This window comes from Tachyglossus aculeatus, chromosome 21 (genome assembly GCF_015852505.1).
Source record: "Tachyglossus aculeatus isolate mTacAcu1 chromosome 21, mTacAcu1.pri, whole genome shotgun sequence".
Lineage (NCBI taxonomy): Eukaryota > Metazoa > Chordata > Mammalia > Monotremata > Tachyglossidae > Tachyglossus > Tachyglossus aculeatus.
In genome coordinates this window covers 75,307,765-75,327,225 of record NC_052086.1, presented here as the reverse complement: position 1 = coordinate 75,327,225, position 19,461 = coordinate 75,307,765, and the positions used below count along the sequence as shown (strand labels likewise).

At 44.2% G+C, this 19,461-nt stretch overlaps 1 protein-coding gene across 1 annotated transcript in view; it reads left to right on the top strand.

The window, feature by feature from the left end:
* GRIN2A (glutamate ionotropic receptor NMDA type subunit 2A) overlaps positions 1–19,461 on the top strand; it is a 341,178-nt gene that overhangs the window by 310,158 nt on the left and 11,559 nt on the right. The window contains exon 12 of the mRNA XM_038763448.1: positions 18,887–19,125. Coding sequence (XP_038619376.1) covers positions 18,887–19,125 — 239 coding nt within the window. The remainder of the gene's footprint in view (positions 1–18,886; positions 19,126–19,461) is intronic.

Genomic DNA, 19,461 nt, shown 5'->3' with positions numbered 1-19,461 from the left:
CCCTTGATAGAAATGAGGATAAGCACCTGAATAAATAGTAAGTAGAGGGATAACACAGGAGTACTTGGGTTAATGGTGAACCAGGTAATGACATTGCCAAGATCCGCCCTTTCCTCTCCATCCAAACTGCTACCCTGCTCATTCAAGCTCTCATCCTATCCCGTCTGGACTACTGCAGTAGCCTTCTCTCTGATCTCCCATCCTCGTGTCTCTCTCCACTTCAATCCATACTTCATGCTGCTGCCCGGATTATCTTTGTCCAGAAACGCTCTGGACATATTACTCCCCTCCTCAAAAACCTCCAATGGCTACCGATCAATCTGCGCATCAGGCAGAAACTCCTCACCCTGGGCTTCAAGGCTGTCCATCACCTCGCCCCCTCCTACCTCACCTCCCTTCTCTCTTTCTACTGCCCAGCCCGCACCCTCCGCTCCTCCACCACTAATCTCCTCACTGTACCTCGCTCTCGCCTGTCCCGCCATCGACCCCCGACCCACGTCATCCCCCGGGCCTGGAATGCCCTCCCTCTGCCCATCCGCCAAGCTAGCTCTCTTCCTCCCTTCAAGGCCCTGCTGAGAGCTCACCTCCTCCAGGAGGCCTTCCCAGACTGAGCCCCTTTTTTCCTCTCCCCCTCGTCCCCCTCTCCATCCCCCCGTCTTACCTCCTTCCCTTCCCCACAGCACCTGTATATATGTATATATGGTTGTACATATTTATTACTCTATTTATTTATTTATTTATTTATTTATTTTACTTGTACATTTCTATCCTACTTATTTTATTTTGTTGGTATGTTTGGTTCTGTTCTCTGTCTCCCCCTTTTAGACTGTGAGCCCACTGTTGGGTAGGGACTGTCTCTATGTGATACCAATTTGTACTTCCCAAGCGCTTAGTACAGTGCTCTGCACATAGTAAGCGCTCAATAAATACGATTGATTGATTGATTGATTGATTGACTAGGAGGGTGAGGGACTAGTCAGGTTAAGTGCTTAGTACAGTGCTCTGCACACAGTAAGCACTCAATAAATACGATTGAATGAACACCCCTTAGAAAAGGAGGTTTTTAGAAAGGGCAGATAATGGTGGGAGGCGGGAGATTTGGCGGATCTAAGTGCGGAGGGACATCCATGCAGGAGAAAAGGTGTGAGCCTTGAGTCTTGTTTAAGGTATTGGTTAAGCCTTTACTATATCTCGAATACCGTGCCGTGTTCGGGGTAGATCCAGGAATAGATCAGCCACAATCCCCCCAGCATATGACTCTCAGAGTCTAAGGGGGAGGGAGAACAGGTATTTAATTCCCATTTTATCAGTGAGGAAACTGAGACACAGAGAAGTGACTTGCCCAGTGTCACACGGCAGGCAAGTGGTGGAGCTGGGACTAGAATCCAGGTCTTCTGACTCCTAGTTATTTGCTCTTTCCACTAAGCCACTAGGCAACCTTGCTTCCTGGTCTTCTTAGCACTGAATTCCAAATGTAACTCATGTCAAAATAAGAGTGTCTCCTATGAAACATTCCCTAATCAATCAATCAGTCAATCAGGGAGTAGTATTTATTGAAAATTTATTGCATGCAGAGAAATGTAATAATTTCTTGGGAGAGTGCTATCTAATGGGTAGAGTTGATCCCTGCCTTCAAGCAGCTTGCCATTTAGTGGAGGGGACACTAAATTTCAAGTAGGAAAAAGAAAGAAAAAAAGATTTTTACATGAGGTAAGTTTTTCATAATAGGCTATATAAGAGATGTATATCAGTGATACCAGAGATTCTAAGTACATAAAGTGCTCAAATAATGTAGAAGAGCTGCAAAGGAAACAGGAGGGATATAAGCCAGGGAGATCAGAAATGAATGTACTCTCCCAACCACTTAGTACAGTGCTCTGTACCAGGTAAGCAGTCAATAAATATGATTTCACTGATTAACTGATTTATAAGGAAGGCATCTCTCAGAGGATGCGATTTCAGAAGGGCTTTGAAGATGGAGAGAGCTGTGTGATCTGTTGGAGGTGAAGCGGGAGCAATTCCAAACAGTGGGGAGGTTGGGGAGGGTCAGTGGTGAGAGAGACAAGAGACATCTTGAGCAGGTTGGCTTGAGAAGAATGAAGAGTGTGATGTGGGATGTGGTAGGAGAAGAGAGTGGATAAGTAGGAGGGAGGGGCTGACAGAGGGCCTTAAAGCCTTCCTTATTTTTAAAAAAGTACATGAAGTCCATAAAGATTCCTGTTTTCCACCTGACCCTATAACATGTGTAAGCAATAGTTTTTATAATAACTTTGCATACTTTTACCCAAACCACATTCTTGATCTTGAAGAAAGTAACCTTGAAGTTTACCTGTTTGGACGTGAGTTTCAACAGGTTTTGCACCTCTCACCGAGTATCAAAAATGCTCCTTTTCCATGTTTTCAGACTCTTATTCCAGGCAAAAAGTAGCTGCTGGTCTGTCTTTCATGCACTGTGGTTTTCTTAGTAACACCCAGTGACTGAACACCTGTCTTTGTTACTTGAAATAAAAATCACTGGGGCCTAAGCCTGGAATTTGTCCAGCCCCAAGTCACAATCAATCAATCAATCAATCAATCGTATTTATTGAGTGCTTACTGTGTGCAGAGCACTGTACTAAGTGCTTGGGAAGTACAAGTTGGCAACATATAGAGACAGTCCCTACCCAACAGTGGGCTCACAGTCTAAAAGGGGGAAGCCACAAGGAGGACAAAGGGCCATGACCTGGCTGTGAAATTCCACTGTGACACTTCAACGTGGCCCTTGATGGGTCTACATGGATCAGTGTTTCCAGGTCAGTGACCTGATAGTGGGTCTGTGCGAAACCAACAACATCTCTTGACACAACAAACAATAAGCAGGCTTTCCAGCCTAACATCAAGTGGGATCTTGGGCCTTAATGTCCTGTGCTGTAGGAAGCCAGTTGAATCAGACTCCTCAGACTATGTGTATATCTGTAATTTATTTATTTATATTAATGTCCGTCTCCCCCTCTAGACTATGAGCTCATTGTGAGCAGGAATGTGTCTGTTTATTGTTATATTATGCTCTCCTAAGTGCTTAGTACAGTGCTTTGCACACAGAAGGCTCTCAATAAATATGATTGAATGAATGAATGAAAAACACGCAGAGAGATCATATTGTCCATCCCCCAGCATTAGGACAGACTCTCCTGACGTAATCCCAATCTGATTACATTCAATACTTTACTTAGTAAAAGTTTCCAGGGAAGAACATTCCGAAGCAGCATGGCTTAGTGGAAAAAGCAAGGTCCTGAGAGTCAGAGGACCTGGGTTCTAATCCTAGCTCTGCCACATCTTCTGTGTGACCTTGGTGAAGTCATTTCACTTCTCTGTACCTCAGTTCCTACATTTGTCATTTGCAAAATGTGAATTTAATATCTGTTTTCCCTCCTACTGAAATTTTGATTCCCTTGTGGGACTTGATCATCAGCTTGTATGTACCTGAACACTTAGTACTTAATAAGTGCTTAACAAATACTATTATTATTATCATTATTATTTTTATTATTATCTCATTCCAGTACCTCACAGCCCTTCCTGGGCCTTTTCGTCTCTGACTCATTGTGGGCAGGGAACATATCTACCAACTCCGCTATACTCTCCCAAGTGCTTAGTAATGGTGATAATAATAATCATGGCATTTGTAAAGCGCTTACTGTGTGCCAAGCACTGTTCTAAGCACTGAGGTAGATATAAGGTAAGCAGGTTGCCCCATATGGGGCTCACAGTCTTAATCACCATTTTAGTACAGTGCTCTCCACCCAGTAAACACTTAATAAATATGAATGATTGACCTCTCGATTGACTCTGAGATTTCAGAGTCCAAACAGTGGATCCAGTCCTCTAATGGCTGGTGAGCAGGAGATCCATTGTTCTTCGAGGTTCTTCGAGGCAGCACCTTTTTTGTGCAGAAGAATTGGCGTAATACCGCTGGGCTGTTGGTGTGCAAAAACCACATCGTACAATTTGAACACATATTAATGGATCTTATTTTATTGTGGAGGCGAATGCTGCCAAGGTGAAAGGCTAAAATTAGAGAAGAGAGGAAAAGGCCAGTTTCCCCGTTGCCTAGGCAGTAAGTGCTAACAACATTTCCTACTTCTCCACTGAAGGGGAAATCCCTTCCCCCTGCTTCTCCCATCCCATAAGCCCACTGCCTCATCCTGTAGTGGGGCACTAAAATAGCTTCTTTCGTGGTCCCATACTTAGAAGTCAGCTGGAGACAGACAAAAGGAAGGAAATAACATTGTTTCAAGGGGCATCTTAAGATAACCTCACTGGGAAACAATGTCCATTACTGACTGCCTCCAAAAGAGTAAATACACAAATGAACACAGCTGCATGAATATTTCACTTATCATACGCAGCTTCTGTAGGATTAATTATGCTCCCAAATTAGACCTGTTAAAGAACAAAATGCCTAGCAATGGCTAATTATTATTCACCCTCTAGAATGGAACGTTTATCTCTTGTTATGGAGTAGTTTCAGTGGGCGATTGGAAGCTTAATGAGTGTCAAAAGCATTTGGAAATTCCTAATGAGCTGTGCAAATACAACCTTTGGAGTGGAGTGTTTGGTGAATGAAGGAGCTCTTCTCACAGGAAGTGTTCCTTGGCCCCTGAGTGAAGGGCATCATCAAGAAGGGCAAGGTTGTGGAAAAAACAAAGCTAAAGGCATCACCCTGTCCTAGTGTAAAGACGTGGTATCGCCTATTTAAATTATTACAAGCAGTTCAGACTGACCTATGGATGATAATGGAATCCTTTTTTTTTTTTTGCTATTGTAATTTGTTAAGTGCTTACTCTGTGACCAGCATTTTTCTAAGCTCTTGGGTAGACATGAGTTAATCAGGGTGGACACAGTCCGTGTCCCACATGGGGCTCACAGTCTCAATCCCCATTTGATAGATGAGGTAACCGAGGCACAGAGAATCGAAGTGGCTTTCCCAAGGTCACACAGCAGACCATTTGGGGGACCAGGATTAGAAGCCAGGTCCTCCTGACTCCCAGGCCCTGCTCTACCTGCTAGGTGACACTGCTTCTCTAAATTTTCCATTGGGAATAATGGCTAAACCTTAGTGCTGAGGTTTCAGGAACAAGAATCAGTCCCAACGAATTGAGTAGAGATGGCAGTGGCTGAGTGACAGGGGCTTGTGCAGTGCCACTAACATTCTTGTCCAAGCCAGTTATGTTCTTGTTAGGAGTGCAACAAGAAAGTAGATGTGCACAAGTGCCTCAGGACAACCAGATGTCTGAAGCAACCCTGCCATTTACACGTCTTAGGTCCTCCAGCAGGTGATTCTGGGATTCTGTCATGCTGGCAGTAGTGTTTCTGAGGATATTTGCCAGCCCCAAGAATCCTACCATTTTCACTCACTCCATCAGTTAGTCAGTGGTACATAGAGCATATCTGCTGTGTGCAGAGCACTTTCTAAGCACTCGGGAGCATCGGGTTTGTAAACTCCACCCCTGACCTTGGGGAATTTACAGTTCCATGGGGAGGCAGACACTAGAATAATTTCCCAATAGGAGGAAAAAGGTTAAGAGGATGTGTGTAAGAGTTAGTGGTTACATTATAGCAGAGGTGCAATCGATGGTTGTGAATACTTAAGTCTGAAGTTGGAAAGTGCTGAAGGAGTGGTTCAGAGAACTCTTCATCTTGCCACCCAAAACCTGTCCTCTCCTCCCCATGACTTTCCCATCACTGTAGACAACACCACTATTCTCCCTATTTCATGAGTCCATAACTCATCTCTCTCATTCAACCCACGTAGTCAGTCTGTCAGTTCTACCTTCACAATATCACTGAAATCCATCCTTTCCTCTCCATCCAAACTACTACTACACTGATCCAGGCAACCATCATATCCTGCCTTGCCTACTGTCTTGGCCTCCTTACTGACCTCCCAGACTCTTGTCTCTTCCCATTCCAGTCCATATTTCACTCTGCCGCCCAGCTCATTTTTATAAAAAAAAGTCCAGTCCACATTTCCCCACTCCGCAAGGACCTCCAGTGACTGCCCATTCACTTCTGCATCAAACGGAAATTCCTTGCCATCAACTTTAAAACACTTGATCCACTCACCCACTCCTTCCTTACCTCACTGATTTCCTACTCAACACAGTCATCCTGTAACGCTAATGCACTCATTGTACCTTGATCTCATCTATTGTGCTGCCGATCCCTTGCTCAAGTACCCCCTCTGTCCTGGCAATCCTTTCCCCTCCATATATTCCTATCTTCAAAGCCTATTCAAGTCACATCTCATCCAAGAGGTCTTCTCCAATTAAGCCCTCTTTCCCCTTCTCCTTCTACATCCTGCGCCACTTATGCACTTTGATTTGTACCATTTAAGCACTTGATATCCAGCCCTCATCCCATAGCATTTATGTACAGACCTGTAATTTATTTAATTATATCGAGATCTGTCTCCTTCTCCTGACTGTCAGCTCACTGAGGGCAGGGAGCATGTACTATACTCTTCCAACAGCTTAGCATGGTGATTTGCTTTTAGAATCAGCATGGTGTAATAATAATAATAATAATAATGGCATTTATTAAGCACTTACTATGTGCAAAGCACTGTTCTAAGCTGGGGTAGATACAAAGTAATCAAGTTGTCCCATGTGGAGGTCACACACTTAATCCCCATTTTACAGATGAGGTAACTGAGGCCTAGGGAAGTTAAGTGACTTGCCCAAAGTCACACAGCTGACAAGTGGCGGAGCTGGGATTTGAACCCATGACCTCTGACTCCAAAGCCCGGGCTCCTTCCACTGAGCCACGCTGCTTCTCTTTTGGGATGCCTGCTCTTCTGGGAGAAACCATGGGTGGGTGTAGTGGGTAGAGCATAGGTGTGGGAGTCAGAAGGTCATGGGTTCTAATTCTGGCTCTTCCACTTGTCGGCTGTGTGATTTTGGGCAAGTCACTTCACTTCTTTGTGTCTCAGTTACATCACCTGTAAAATGGGGTTTGAGTCTGTGAGCCTTCTGTGGGATAGGGCCTGTGTCCATTCTGATTTACCTGTATACACCCCAGTGCTCAGTACATTGTCTGACACATAGTAAGCACTTAACAAATGCCACGATTGTTATTATTACTATTTGCACACAGTAAGTGCTGAATAAATAATATTGATTGATATCTATCATCCTACCCCGAACATGTATCCCGAACATGTACATGTAATGTACATCCTATCCTATCACTCATCCTATCCCGACTGGATTACTGCATCAGCCTCCTCTCTGATCTCCCATCCTCCTGTCTCTCCCCACTTCAGTCTATACTTCACGCTGCTGCCCGGATCATCTTTGTGCAGAAATGCTCCCGGTATGTTACTCCCCTCCTCAAAAATCTCCAGTGGCTACCAATCAACCTATGCATCAGGCAAAAACTCTTCACTCTCAGCTTCAAGGCTCTCCATCACCTCGCCCCCTCCTACCTCATCTCCCTTCTTTCCTTCTACAGCCCAGTCCACACCCTCTGCTGCTCTGCCGCTAACCTCCTCACTGTGCCTCGTTATCACCTGTCCCGCCATCAACCCCTGGCCCACGTCCTCCCCCTGGCCTGGAATGCCCTCCATCCGCACATCCACCAAGCTAGCTCTCATCCTCCCTTCAAAGCCCTACTGAGAGCTCACCTATTCCAGGAGGCCTTCCCAGACTGAGCTCCCTCCTTCCTCTCCCTCCCCACACCCCTGCACTACCTCCTTCCCCTCCCCACAGCACCTGTATATGTGTTTGTACAGATTTATTACTCCATTTATTTTACTTGTACATATTTATTATTCTATTTATTTTATTTTGTTAATATGTTTGGTTTTGTTCTCTGTCTCCCCCTTCTAGACTGTGAGCCCACTGTTGGGTAGGGACCGTCTCTATATGTTGCCAACTTGTACTTCCCAAGTGCTTAGTACAGTGCTCTGCACACAGTAAACGCTTAATAAATATGATTGAATGAATGAATGAATGATTGATTGTGCAAAGGGAAAAGTATCTATTTGGCCTGTTCTAGTCACTTCTCCATTGCAACTGTTCTCTCCAAAGTCACCTCTCCTACCTATCCTTCTCTGCAATCATGCACATCTTTCTACCTCATGGACATCTAGATATGGATATCCCACAGACATCTCAAACTCAACATGTCCAAAAATGAACTCCTCATTTACCCTCCCAAATCATCCCCTCCACTTGGCTTTCCCATGTGTTGACTACACCACAATCCTCCTTGTCTGTCAAGCCCACAGCTTTGGCATTATCCTTGGCTCCTCTCTCTCTTTCAAATTGCATGTTCAATCACTCCCTAAATCATGTCAGGTCTTTCTTTGTATCTCTGGAATCTGTTCCTTTCTCTCCATCCACTTTGCATGTCACATCCTGCCTCATTGTCAACCTCCAGGCCTCCAACCTCTCTCCTCTAATACAGCAATTTCTGCACCTCTCCCTACTCCTCATAAACCTCCAATGGTTTCCCCTTCCTCTCCACATCAAGCAGAAACTTCTGACCACAGGCTTCAACACAATCAAACAGCTCCTTCCCCCTACTTATCCTTGCTCCTCCCCCACCTCAAACCAACTCTCACGCTTTCCTCCTTTCAAACCATCCTACTCATTGGGCCTTGTTCTCATCTCTCTTGACATCACACGATTGTTCACACTCACTCTCCTGCTTGGGTCTCTTTCCTCCTTCACATCCGGCATGCCATCTGCCCATCTTGAAATCACATCTTCTACAGGATGCTTCCTGTGATTAATCTCTCATTTCCCACATTTTTCCTCTGTACTGCCACTCCAGAAAATTTGTGCCACCTAAGCACTCAGATACTCACCTTCCCCATTCCTTCATAGCCTTTATATACCTATTCTTAAGCTTTGTTACTTCCCACCACCTGTAATTTAATTTTGTACCTGCCTTCCCATTTAGACTGTAAGCTCCATGAAGGTAGGGATCATGTTTAATAATAATAATAATAATGATGGTATTTGTTAATCACTTACTATGTGCCAAGCACTATTCTAAGCACAGGGGTATCTACAAGGTAATCTGGTTGTCCCATGTGGGGTACACAGTCTTAATCCCCATTTTACAGATGAAGTAACTGAGGCACAGAGAAGTTAAGTGACTTACCCTAGGTAACACAGTAGACAAGTGGCAGAGCTGGAATTAGAACCCATAACCTCTGACTCCCAAGCCTGGGCTCTTACCATTAAGCCACACTGCTTCTATTTCTATTTTAAGAATAATAATAATAATAATAGTATTTGTTAAGTGCTTACTATGTGCAAAGCACTGTTCTGAGCACTGGAATTGTACTCTCCCAAGTGCTTAGTATTGTGCACCACAGAGAGTGAGTGCTCGATAAATACTATTGACTGATTAATTGGTTGATTGATTGACTGATACTCCAGTTTTCTCAAGGAGAGAGATACAATCAACAGATTCCCATTTGGGTTTTGGAGGAAGCCCAGGCTAATTCAGCAGAGTCTTCCCCAGTTTGTATGTCAATTGTATTTATTGAGCACTTACTGTGTGCACAGCACTGTACTAAGCACTTGGGAGAGTACAGTTTAACAATAAACAGACACATTCCCTGCCCAGCACTGTACTAAGTGCTTGGGAGAGTAAAGTATAGCAATATAATAATGTACAATAAACAATATAACTCCTTTCTCTAGGAACTGAATCAGTTCCTCACAGACTACCAACTTGCACTTCTGGCAGTCAAGACCACAGAGAGGAGAATGGAGAGAAGTTGATATGTATGCAGAGAAGCAGCATGGTCAAGTGGAAAGAGCACAGACCTGGGAGTTACGGGTTAGAAAGGTTATGGGTTCTATTCTGGCTCCACCAGTTGTCTGCTTCATGACCTTGGACAAGTCACTTCATTTCTCTGTACCTCAGTTACCTCATCTGTAAAATGGGATTTGAGACTATGAGTCCCACATGGGACAAGGTCTGAGTCCCTCTCGATTTACTTGTATCCACCCCAGTACTGGCACATAGTAAATGTTTAACAAATGTAATTATTATTACAAAGCAAGGGATCCCCCCTACTTGTTCCAACTTTGGGGTTTGGATGTTTTGGATAGTGCTGTTGTCAAATTAAATGAGTCCTCCTGTCACCTTGTATCCTCTGGGGTGAAGGCATATGTCTTTTATCAGACCTGTTCTGGTATATTTTGGTGTCCTCTTTAAGTGGCACTTGGCAAAACCATGGCCAGGGACTGTGGGGGTGAAAGGATAGCTGAGGAGGAGCAAGTGAGAGCCTACTGCTGTAATCCAGGCTTATCTCTGTTGGGTTTCCAGTGCCGGTCATTCAGGTTTGGTTGTGGTCCTCATTCTAGAGACAAAACTGAGGGCCGGGACTTTCATAGGACAAGAGGCAGGAGCAGGGATGCAGAAAGCTGGATGCTTGGGGAGGGAGGGAGACACTGAGATTGACAAGGGAGTCAACACCCAGGTTTGGGTTCAGATGGAGCCTTGCCGCTCCTCTAGTGCTAACCTTCTCACTGTGCCTCAGTCTCGACTGTCTTACCACCAATCCCTAGCCTACGTCCTGCCTCAGGCCTGGAATACCCTCCCTCCTCTAATATGACAATTACTCTTCCCCACTTCAAAGCCTTACTGAAGGCACATCTCCTCCAAGAGGCCTTCACAGACCAAGTGCTGGTTTTCCTCATCTCCCACTCCCTTCTGCACCACTCTGATTTACTCCTTTTGTAATTCCCTCCTCCAAGCCCCTCAGTATTTCCGTACATAAATAACTGTAATTTTATTTATCCCTTTGGTCTTCCCCTCTTCCAGCCCCAAGCACTTATATATATATACAGATATATATATATATAATTTTATTTATTTGTGATGATGTCTGTCTTCCCCACTCTAGACTGTGAGCTCACTGTGGGCAGGGAATGTCGCTGCTCATTACTGTATTGTAGTTTCCTAAGTGCTTAGTACAGTGCTCTGCACACAGTAAGCACTCAATAAATATGATTGAATGAATGACTGCATTAAACACAAGTAATTAGTCCCACATCAGTCTGGAACTGAGCTTTCAGTGAAGGCCCCCGGCCTTGTAGGCTACACTTGCTGACTCATTTATTAGTGGCTCATAACTTGTGTCTGGCTGGCTTCCCCAACAAACAGTGTGGCTTAGTGGATAGAGCACGGGCCTGGGAGTCAGAAGGACCTGGGTTCTAATCCCCGCTCTGCCACTTGTCTGCTCTATGACCTTGGGGGAGTCATTTTACTTCTCTGTACCTCGGTGACCTCTTCTGTAAAATGGAGGGTAAGAGTGTGAACCCCATTTGGGACAGGGACTATGTCCAACCTGATTAGCTTGCATCTACCCCAGCGCATAGACCCGTGCTTGGCACATAGTGCTTAACAAGTATAATAATACTAATATTAATATTAATAATAAAGCAGCTATTTGGGACACTGGTACTGTGCCTGAGATGACACAGCAGTGTCTGTTGTTATCAGGCATCTGAGGCCACATAGGCCACAAAGTGAGGATTGGAGATGAGAAGAAAAAACAGTTAACCTAATTTTTAGCTTCTTATTTTGAAGTAAACATATAATCAATCAATCAGTCGATGGTATCTAAGAGTACCATGTACTTGGGAAAATACAACAGTTGGCAGATGAGATCCCTGCCCACAGAGAATTTATAGTCCACAGCGTGAGGCAGGCATTCAAATAGATTAGGAATAGGAGATATGGGGAGTGTAAGATAAATTGCATGAGTATTATGGGGCTGGGGTGAGTTTAAATTTTCTTTAAAAAGGAGAAAGAATTTGGTGTTGAAGAGGTAAATGGAACAGCAGGGGATTAGAGAAGCAGCGTGGCTCAGTGGAAAGAGCCCGGGCTTTAGTGTCAGAGGTCATGGGTTCAAATCCCAGCTCTGGCAATTGTCAGCTGTGTGACTTTGGGCAAGTCACTTCACTTCTCTGTGCCTCAATTACCTCATCTGTAAAATTGTGATTAAGACCATGAGCCCCCCATGGAACAACCTGATCACCTTGTAACCTCCCCAGCTCTTAGAACAGTGCTTTGCACATAGTAAGCACTTAATAAATGCTATTATTGTTATTATTATTACTATGTAACAAGGGAGCTACGACAGTTGCTAAACCTGCAGACTGATCCAATATCTCTTAATTCACATAGGCCACCGTGCTGCTGATGAGGATTCTGAAAATTCCCCACCGAGTTCATTTGAGCTGCAAAATTCTCAGCATTTCAAGATGTTATTTTCAGCAAATGGGTTTTGCAACCAAATCCATGTTCACATTTGAGATTGAGATTTGGGGGCAGGCTGAGCTAAAATGTAAAAAGGTATTGAAGACATCATCGTTGTTCTTTGTGCCACATTACAGGGCCGATGCTCCAGATAGCAAACCGAACACACGGTCCCGGCCCTCTAGGATCTGACATTTAATGTACTCTCCCAAGTATTTAGTACAGTGCTCTGCACATAGTAAGCATGCAATAAATACCATTGATTGATCTATTTAATGTCAAATGGCAGTGTAAGACAAGTTATACCAGTTGTGGTGAATCCCCAATGATTAGAAACCCTGGTGGGAACAGACTTGTGGATATAGAAGTGAAATGTTTCTAAGGCTTTACTCCTAACCATTATCTTAATTAGGTGAATTATTTATATTTATAAAGATATTCATTTGGAAGAAGCTTTATTCGATGACAAGAGCTGTAAAAACAGTAACCAATTTTCACAGAAGATAAATTAGTCTTGTTGTTTACCATGCTACACGTATTCTGCTACTTCTCAATATACTGCGCTTTCTAATTCGGGACCCAATTCCAAAGACCTTGGCTGTGTTGCATTTTGAAATCCTGGAAATAAATCACGGCAAACAGCCCTGCATCAGAATAAGCCACACTAATGGAAATGAACAAGTGGGAAATGGCCAGCATGTGAATCAAGGTATTAGGCAACTCTGGCTTGAATGCCAAGTCTCCTCATTTCAGCTGGAACTGAAATAGACATGCAGCATTGGCCGTATCCAGAGACCTCATTTTCCTTTCAGAAAAAGAAATCGAGGATCTGCAGGACTGTCTGCTCCTCAACCCTGCCAACCTCCAGGACCTAACACAGGTCTGTCCAGAGCAGGGGCCAAATTGGAGAAAGCCGGTTTTCCATGTTTCTTACTCACTTGTCTAATTTGGAGCAAAGGAACCTGCTTTCTCCTCATTTGGAGTAGAGGAGGGATGTCCGGTGGAGAGCTTTTAAAGGCACTGAGAGAGTACTGTCAGGTTTTCAGTAGCTGCCTGATTGTTTCCCTGAAATCTACACAGAAAACTATTTGCCACCACTCCGTTACTCATGTTCATGCACGTAGAACAGCTGTGCATCCACCAAACAATTTCATAGATGATGATGTAGAGTCAGACCAGTTAGTAAGCAGTATAAGCATAACCTGGATAGCCTCAGTAGCTCAACCTGTCTATGATAGCATAGTAAGTCTCTTCCCTAGGATCTGTGCAGTTAACGTTTTGAAAAGATAGAAGTTGAAAGACTTAAATTGAGCAATGTGATCTAGTGGATAGAGCATGGGCCTGGTGGGTTCTGATCCCACTCTACCACTTGTCTGCTGTGTGACCTTGACTTGTGTGCTGTGTGACCTTGGACAAGTCACTTCACTTCTCTGTGCCTCAGTGAACTCATCTGTAAAATGGGGATTAAGACTGTGAGCCCCATGAAGAACAGGGACTGTGTCCAACCTGATTAGCTTGTATCTACTCCAGTGCTTTGTACAGTTCCTGGTGCATAGTAAGTACTTAACATTAGCCATAAAATATTTTACCACTTCTTTTTCAGTTTGTGCCCAAATAGAATCATTAAAAAAATTAGGCTTGCTCTTTCCTAATCAAAGAGCTACCTAGTTAAGGAACTGAGAAAAAATCATAAATATGCTAAAAATCCATTAAGTCCCTTCATTTCCAGCTATTATTGATCTATAATATTTGTTGAAGAAGTATGACATGCAGAGGACAATACTAAGACACACATCCCTACCCTAATTACAATTGATTGACAGGCTTTGGGGGCTTCCACCCTCGCATGAACACTGTCAGTGACCTGAAAAGACAATCTAGAGCCCAAGTTGAGCTGTTTTACCCCATCTTTACTCCAAGATTAGATCAGATCCATTTTGAGGAGGATTGGCAACCCTGTGATGAGATGCCAATACTTGGAAAAGCTTAAAATAAAACTGGGAAGTCAGACCTTCATTCATTTATTCATTCAATTCAATCATATTTATTGAGCACTTACTGTGTGCAGAGCACTGTACTAAGCACTTGGGAGAGTGAAATGCACCCATAAATAGACCCACTCCCTGACCACAAAGAGCTTACAGTCTGCAGGATGTTATGTGTGGCTAGAACACATATGTTGATAGAATATTTTTCACTGATCTACAAATTTTGGTAATTTCCTCATCATCACCCCACCCAAATCTGCTCCCCCTCTTGATTCTCATCACTGTAGACAACACCATCATCCTCCCTGTCTCACAAGCCTGTAGTCTTGGGATTATCCTCAATTTATCTGTTATTCAATTCAACTATTCATTGTGTCACCAAATCAGGTTGGACACAGTACATGTGCCACAAAGTAAACGCTTAACAAATCCCATCATTACCATTTTTATTTTAGCTTAGCGATTTGCCTTCCCAGTGCTATGTGAGGAAGAGATATGCAGGCATTTAAATAGAGAAATAGGGAAACAGCCTCCAGCCTGTTCAGGCACAGAATCTTGCATATTTTTCCAAGATATCCCTACCACGGGCAGATATATCAAGCTGCTTCCTGGCGAATACACCCTGAGAAAGGAATGCATCTCCAATGTAGCTAATTCTTCATAGACTTATCAGGAGGTTTCCCTGAATCTCATATTAATGAACCACAGGTAGCTGTTGCTTGGGCCTCTCCAAAGAGTCTTCGGTCTTCTCAGAAGACAAGGAACGATAAACAAAAGCCACAAAATAGGTTTAATTCCCCAAACGGCTTTTGCAGTAAAAGTGAGGAGGTTCCAAATGGATTTTTCAGATAGCACTTTGGGAAAGGGAAGGGAGGATGCTAAAAAAGTTAAAGGAACAGTCATATTAGGTGATACAGAGTCCTTTCCGGTGGCCATTCTGGTAATTCTAGACTCTTGGTCCTAGGTGGAATGAAACCAATGTGAAAAGAGGGACAGCATTTCTGCAGCCCCCAGGGAGTACTATACAGGGATGCTGAAGGAAATGGGGAACTGGTTAATGGGGTTTCAGTCATCAAGGAAACATCTGTATCCCTTGGGCAAGCCACTTCACTTATCAGTGCCTCAGTTGCCCCATCTGCAAAATGGGGATTAAGGCTGTAAGCCTCATGTGGGACAGGGGCTGTGTCCAACCTGATTAGTTGTACCTACCCTAGTGCTCAGAGTAGTGCCTGGCACACAGTAAGTGCTTAACAAATACCACCATTTTAATTATTACTATTATTATTATTATTACTATTATTATTATTATTATTATTATTATTACTATTATTATTATTATTACTATTATTATTATTACTATTATTATTCTGAGATTCCCAACTCCCAATAGATGGCAAAGCTGGGGTGGGAACGACTGCCCACTCCCCATCCTGGTCCCCACCAAACGTGAGATGTACGATTCCTGCTCAGCCTGGCTTGTCCAGGGCATATCAGCATCTCCTACACACCTGTAATGCATATATATCTGCTATTTATTTATTTATGTATTTATTTATTTATTTATATTAATGTCTGTCTCCACCTCTAGACTGCAAGCTCGCTGTGGGTAGGGAATTTATCTGTCCTATTGTTATATTGTACTCTTCCAAGCACTTAGTATGGGGCTCTGTACTCAGTAAGCGCTCGGTAAATGTAATTGACAGACTGACTGACCCCTATGATCCAAGGGGATTGTGGTGCAGGGGATCATGGACAATTTGTCCTGCAGCAAGTGTACTGAACAAGTGACTCTTCCCAGCAGTTGTTCAATGGGGACATAGGCTGTCTCATCTGTTGGATATCATGGTGCGAGGTCAAACTCAGTTCTCTCCTAATTGGGAAAGACTGGGGTGGTTCACTAGGCTTTGGTGAAGGGTGTTCCTGATCCTGGATTCTCCTGCCTCAAAGGCCAGCTGAAGCCATGCATGCATCCAACAGCCTCTACTCCATCTTAATCCTCCTCAACCTCTCAGCTGCCTAAGACACTGTGGATCACCCCTTCTCCTGGCAACGTTATCTAACCTTGACTTCATTGACACTGTCCTCTCCTGGTTCTTCCCCCTATGTCTCTGGCTGCTCATTCTCAGCCTCTTTCATGGACTCCTCCTCTTCACCACTCTGCCTCAGTTTCCTAATCTGTAAAATGGGGATTAAGACTGTGAGCCCCATATGGGAACAGGGACTGTGTCCAACTTGATTTTCCTGCAATGACCCCAGCACTTAGTGCAGTGTTTGGGACATAGTAAGCACTTAATGAGTACCACAATTATTATTATTATTATTATTTCTCATGTGATTTCAATAGAGCTTTGAAGATGGAGAGAGTGGTTGTCTGTCAGATATAAAGAGGGAGGGAATTCCAGGCAGAAGGGAGTGCAGGAGCCAGGAGTCAATGGAGAGAGAGAGAAGAGAACAAGGTACAGCTAGTAGGTTGGTGTTAGAGGAGCAAAGTGTGTTCACTGGAAAGAAAACTGGGGGATTGTCTCAATGTTGGGATCTGGTGTGGTCTGGGGAGTTTTCTGTTTATAAAAGTAAACAGCAAGTTTCCAGTTGGAGGAAAAAAGAGAGAAAAGCATTTTGCAGGAGACAAGAATGTTCATTTCTTTTAGAACTGCATGATCCACAGAACCATAGCTCCAATTCTCCCTCCAATTCATTGTGCATCGTTTCTTCCTGGAAAGCTATAGGTTCAAGAATCAACAAACTTTCAAACAAGGATAAGCAACATATTTTAGTTTAAAAAATGATGGCAGCTGCTGTTGTTTTGTGGAGAGGAAGTGTAAAAGTGTACACAGAGAACCACGTGGTGGCTGGAAGCCTGAAAGGATCTACAAGATGTTAACGCTAATTAGAGTATCCCTACTGACATTGCCTCAGTGTGGGAAAAAGCATCGAAGTCACATGACTCATCAGGAGCCAGAGGAGTGTGGCAGGGGGAAATGTGAAGGCAGGTCCCAGAATCCTCTCTGGGTGAATTCGGTGAAGACCCATGAAAATATTATTACCATACACCTCCCTCCTCCATCTGCAGATTCTAGCCTTCCTACCTCCTTGTCACCACCTCAAATGTTTGTTTGGAAGAGGGAGAATTCCCTCCTTCCACGCACCAGTTCCTGAGGGAGCATTAACCTGCAGGGAACAAAGAAATGAATGGGAGCTTTGGACTATGTCCTGAAAATTTTAAGGGGAATAAAGTTTTTGATCACATGTACCTTGGAAGCCATTCAGCATATGCATGGAACTGTACCTGGTACTTGGGGTCTAGGTTAAGAAAGAGACCCTGTTCTTGTCTTCAAAGCATTCCTCAGATAGGAGGAACAGCACAGCAAGCATAGGAGCAGACTAAATGGGTTGCTGTGCTGGGGGAAGGAGAGTCAGCAGCGTGAATAAGAAATGCCAGGGAGGATCAATCAATCAATCAATCAATCAATCATATTTATTGAGCGCTTACTGTGTGCAGAGCACTGTACTAAGCACTTGGGGAGTACAAGTTGGCAACATATAGTGACAGTCCCTACCCAACAGTGGGCTCACAGTCTAGAAGCGGGAGACAGAGAACAAAACCAAACATATTAACAAAATAAAATAAATAGAATAGATATGTACAAGTAAAATAAATAGAGTAATAAATATGTACAAACATATATACATATATACAGGTGCTGTCGGGAAGGGAAGGAGGTAAGATGGTGGGGATGGAGAGGGGGAGGGGGGGGAGAGGAAGGAGGGGGCTCAGTCTGGGAAGGCCTCCTGGAGGAGGTGAGCTCTCAGTAGGGCCTTGAAGGGAGGAAGAGAGCTAGCTTGGCGGATATGGGGAGGGAAGGCATTCCAGGCCAGGGGGATGACGTGGGCTGGGGGTCGACGGCGGGACAGGCGAGAACGAAGCACGGTGAGGAGATTAGTGGCAGAGGAGCGGAGGGTGCGGACTGGGCTGTAGAAGGAGAGAAGGGAGGTGAGGTAGGAGGGGGCGAGGTGATGGAGAGCCTTGAAGCCCAGGGTGAGGAGTTTCTGCCTGATGCGCAGATTGATTGGTAGCCACTGGAGCTTTTTGAGGAGGGAAGTAACATGCTCAGAGCATTTCTGGACAAAGACAATCCGGGCAGCAGCATGAAATATGGATTGAATTGGGGAGAGACACGAGGATGGGAGATCAGAGAGGAGGCTGATGCAGGATGATGGAGGCTGATGGAGGATGGGCATGAGATGGGCAAATGGAATTGTTTGCTTTGAAACCAGACTGTCTACCAACTCTGTTGTATCATACTATCTGAAGTGTTTGCTGTAGTATTCGGCACATAGTAATTACTCAGTAAATATGATTGGTAAGTCATAAGTACAGAATATAGATAGGTAGATAGATGGGTAGAAGTTCATAAAGCATGCTTGGGGTTCCCTCTCTAGACTTCTAGCTCTTTGTGGGCATATAATGTGTCTGTTATTATTTTAATCCTCCATGTGCTTAGAACAGTGCTCTGCACACAGTAAAAGCTCAGTACAATTGATTGATTGATTTATCGACTGGACTGGTCCTGTTCCGGATGTTCAGGGGAAGCCAAACTGTTCCATCTTACCTGATGTTTTGCTTCTCCCAGGAGAGATGGAGGAGCTGGAGACCCTTTGGCTGACAGGCATCTGCCACAGCGAGAAGAATGAAGTGATGAGCAGCCAGCTGGACATCGACAACATGGCAGGCGTCTTTTACATGCTGGCTGCGGCCATGGCCCTCAGTCTCATCACCTTCGTGTGGGAACATCTGTTTTACTGGAAACTCAGATTCTGCTTCACCGGGGTCTGCACCGACAGGCCGGGATTGCTGTTCTCCATTAGCAGGGTAAGTAAAACTCTCTGGTATTTTCTGGGACCCTGATGAAACAACCACCCAATCTCCCTCTCCTCCTCCCTTGCCAAACATACAAACAAACAGACAAACAGTAAAGTTTCAGAGCTTCTTAAACTGGCCTTGGATCAGTGCTTGCTTGTTGCCTGGAAATATCTTTACATTTCTTTCACTTTCTTCCAAGGCATTTTTCAAAGGCTTTCTGGACTTGGCACGCGCGCGCACACGCACACACACACACACACACACACACACACACACACACACTCTGCAACCTGTTGCCCCCATTGTGTTATTCACTCATTCAGTGGTATTTAGTGAGGGCTCACT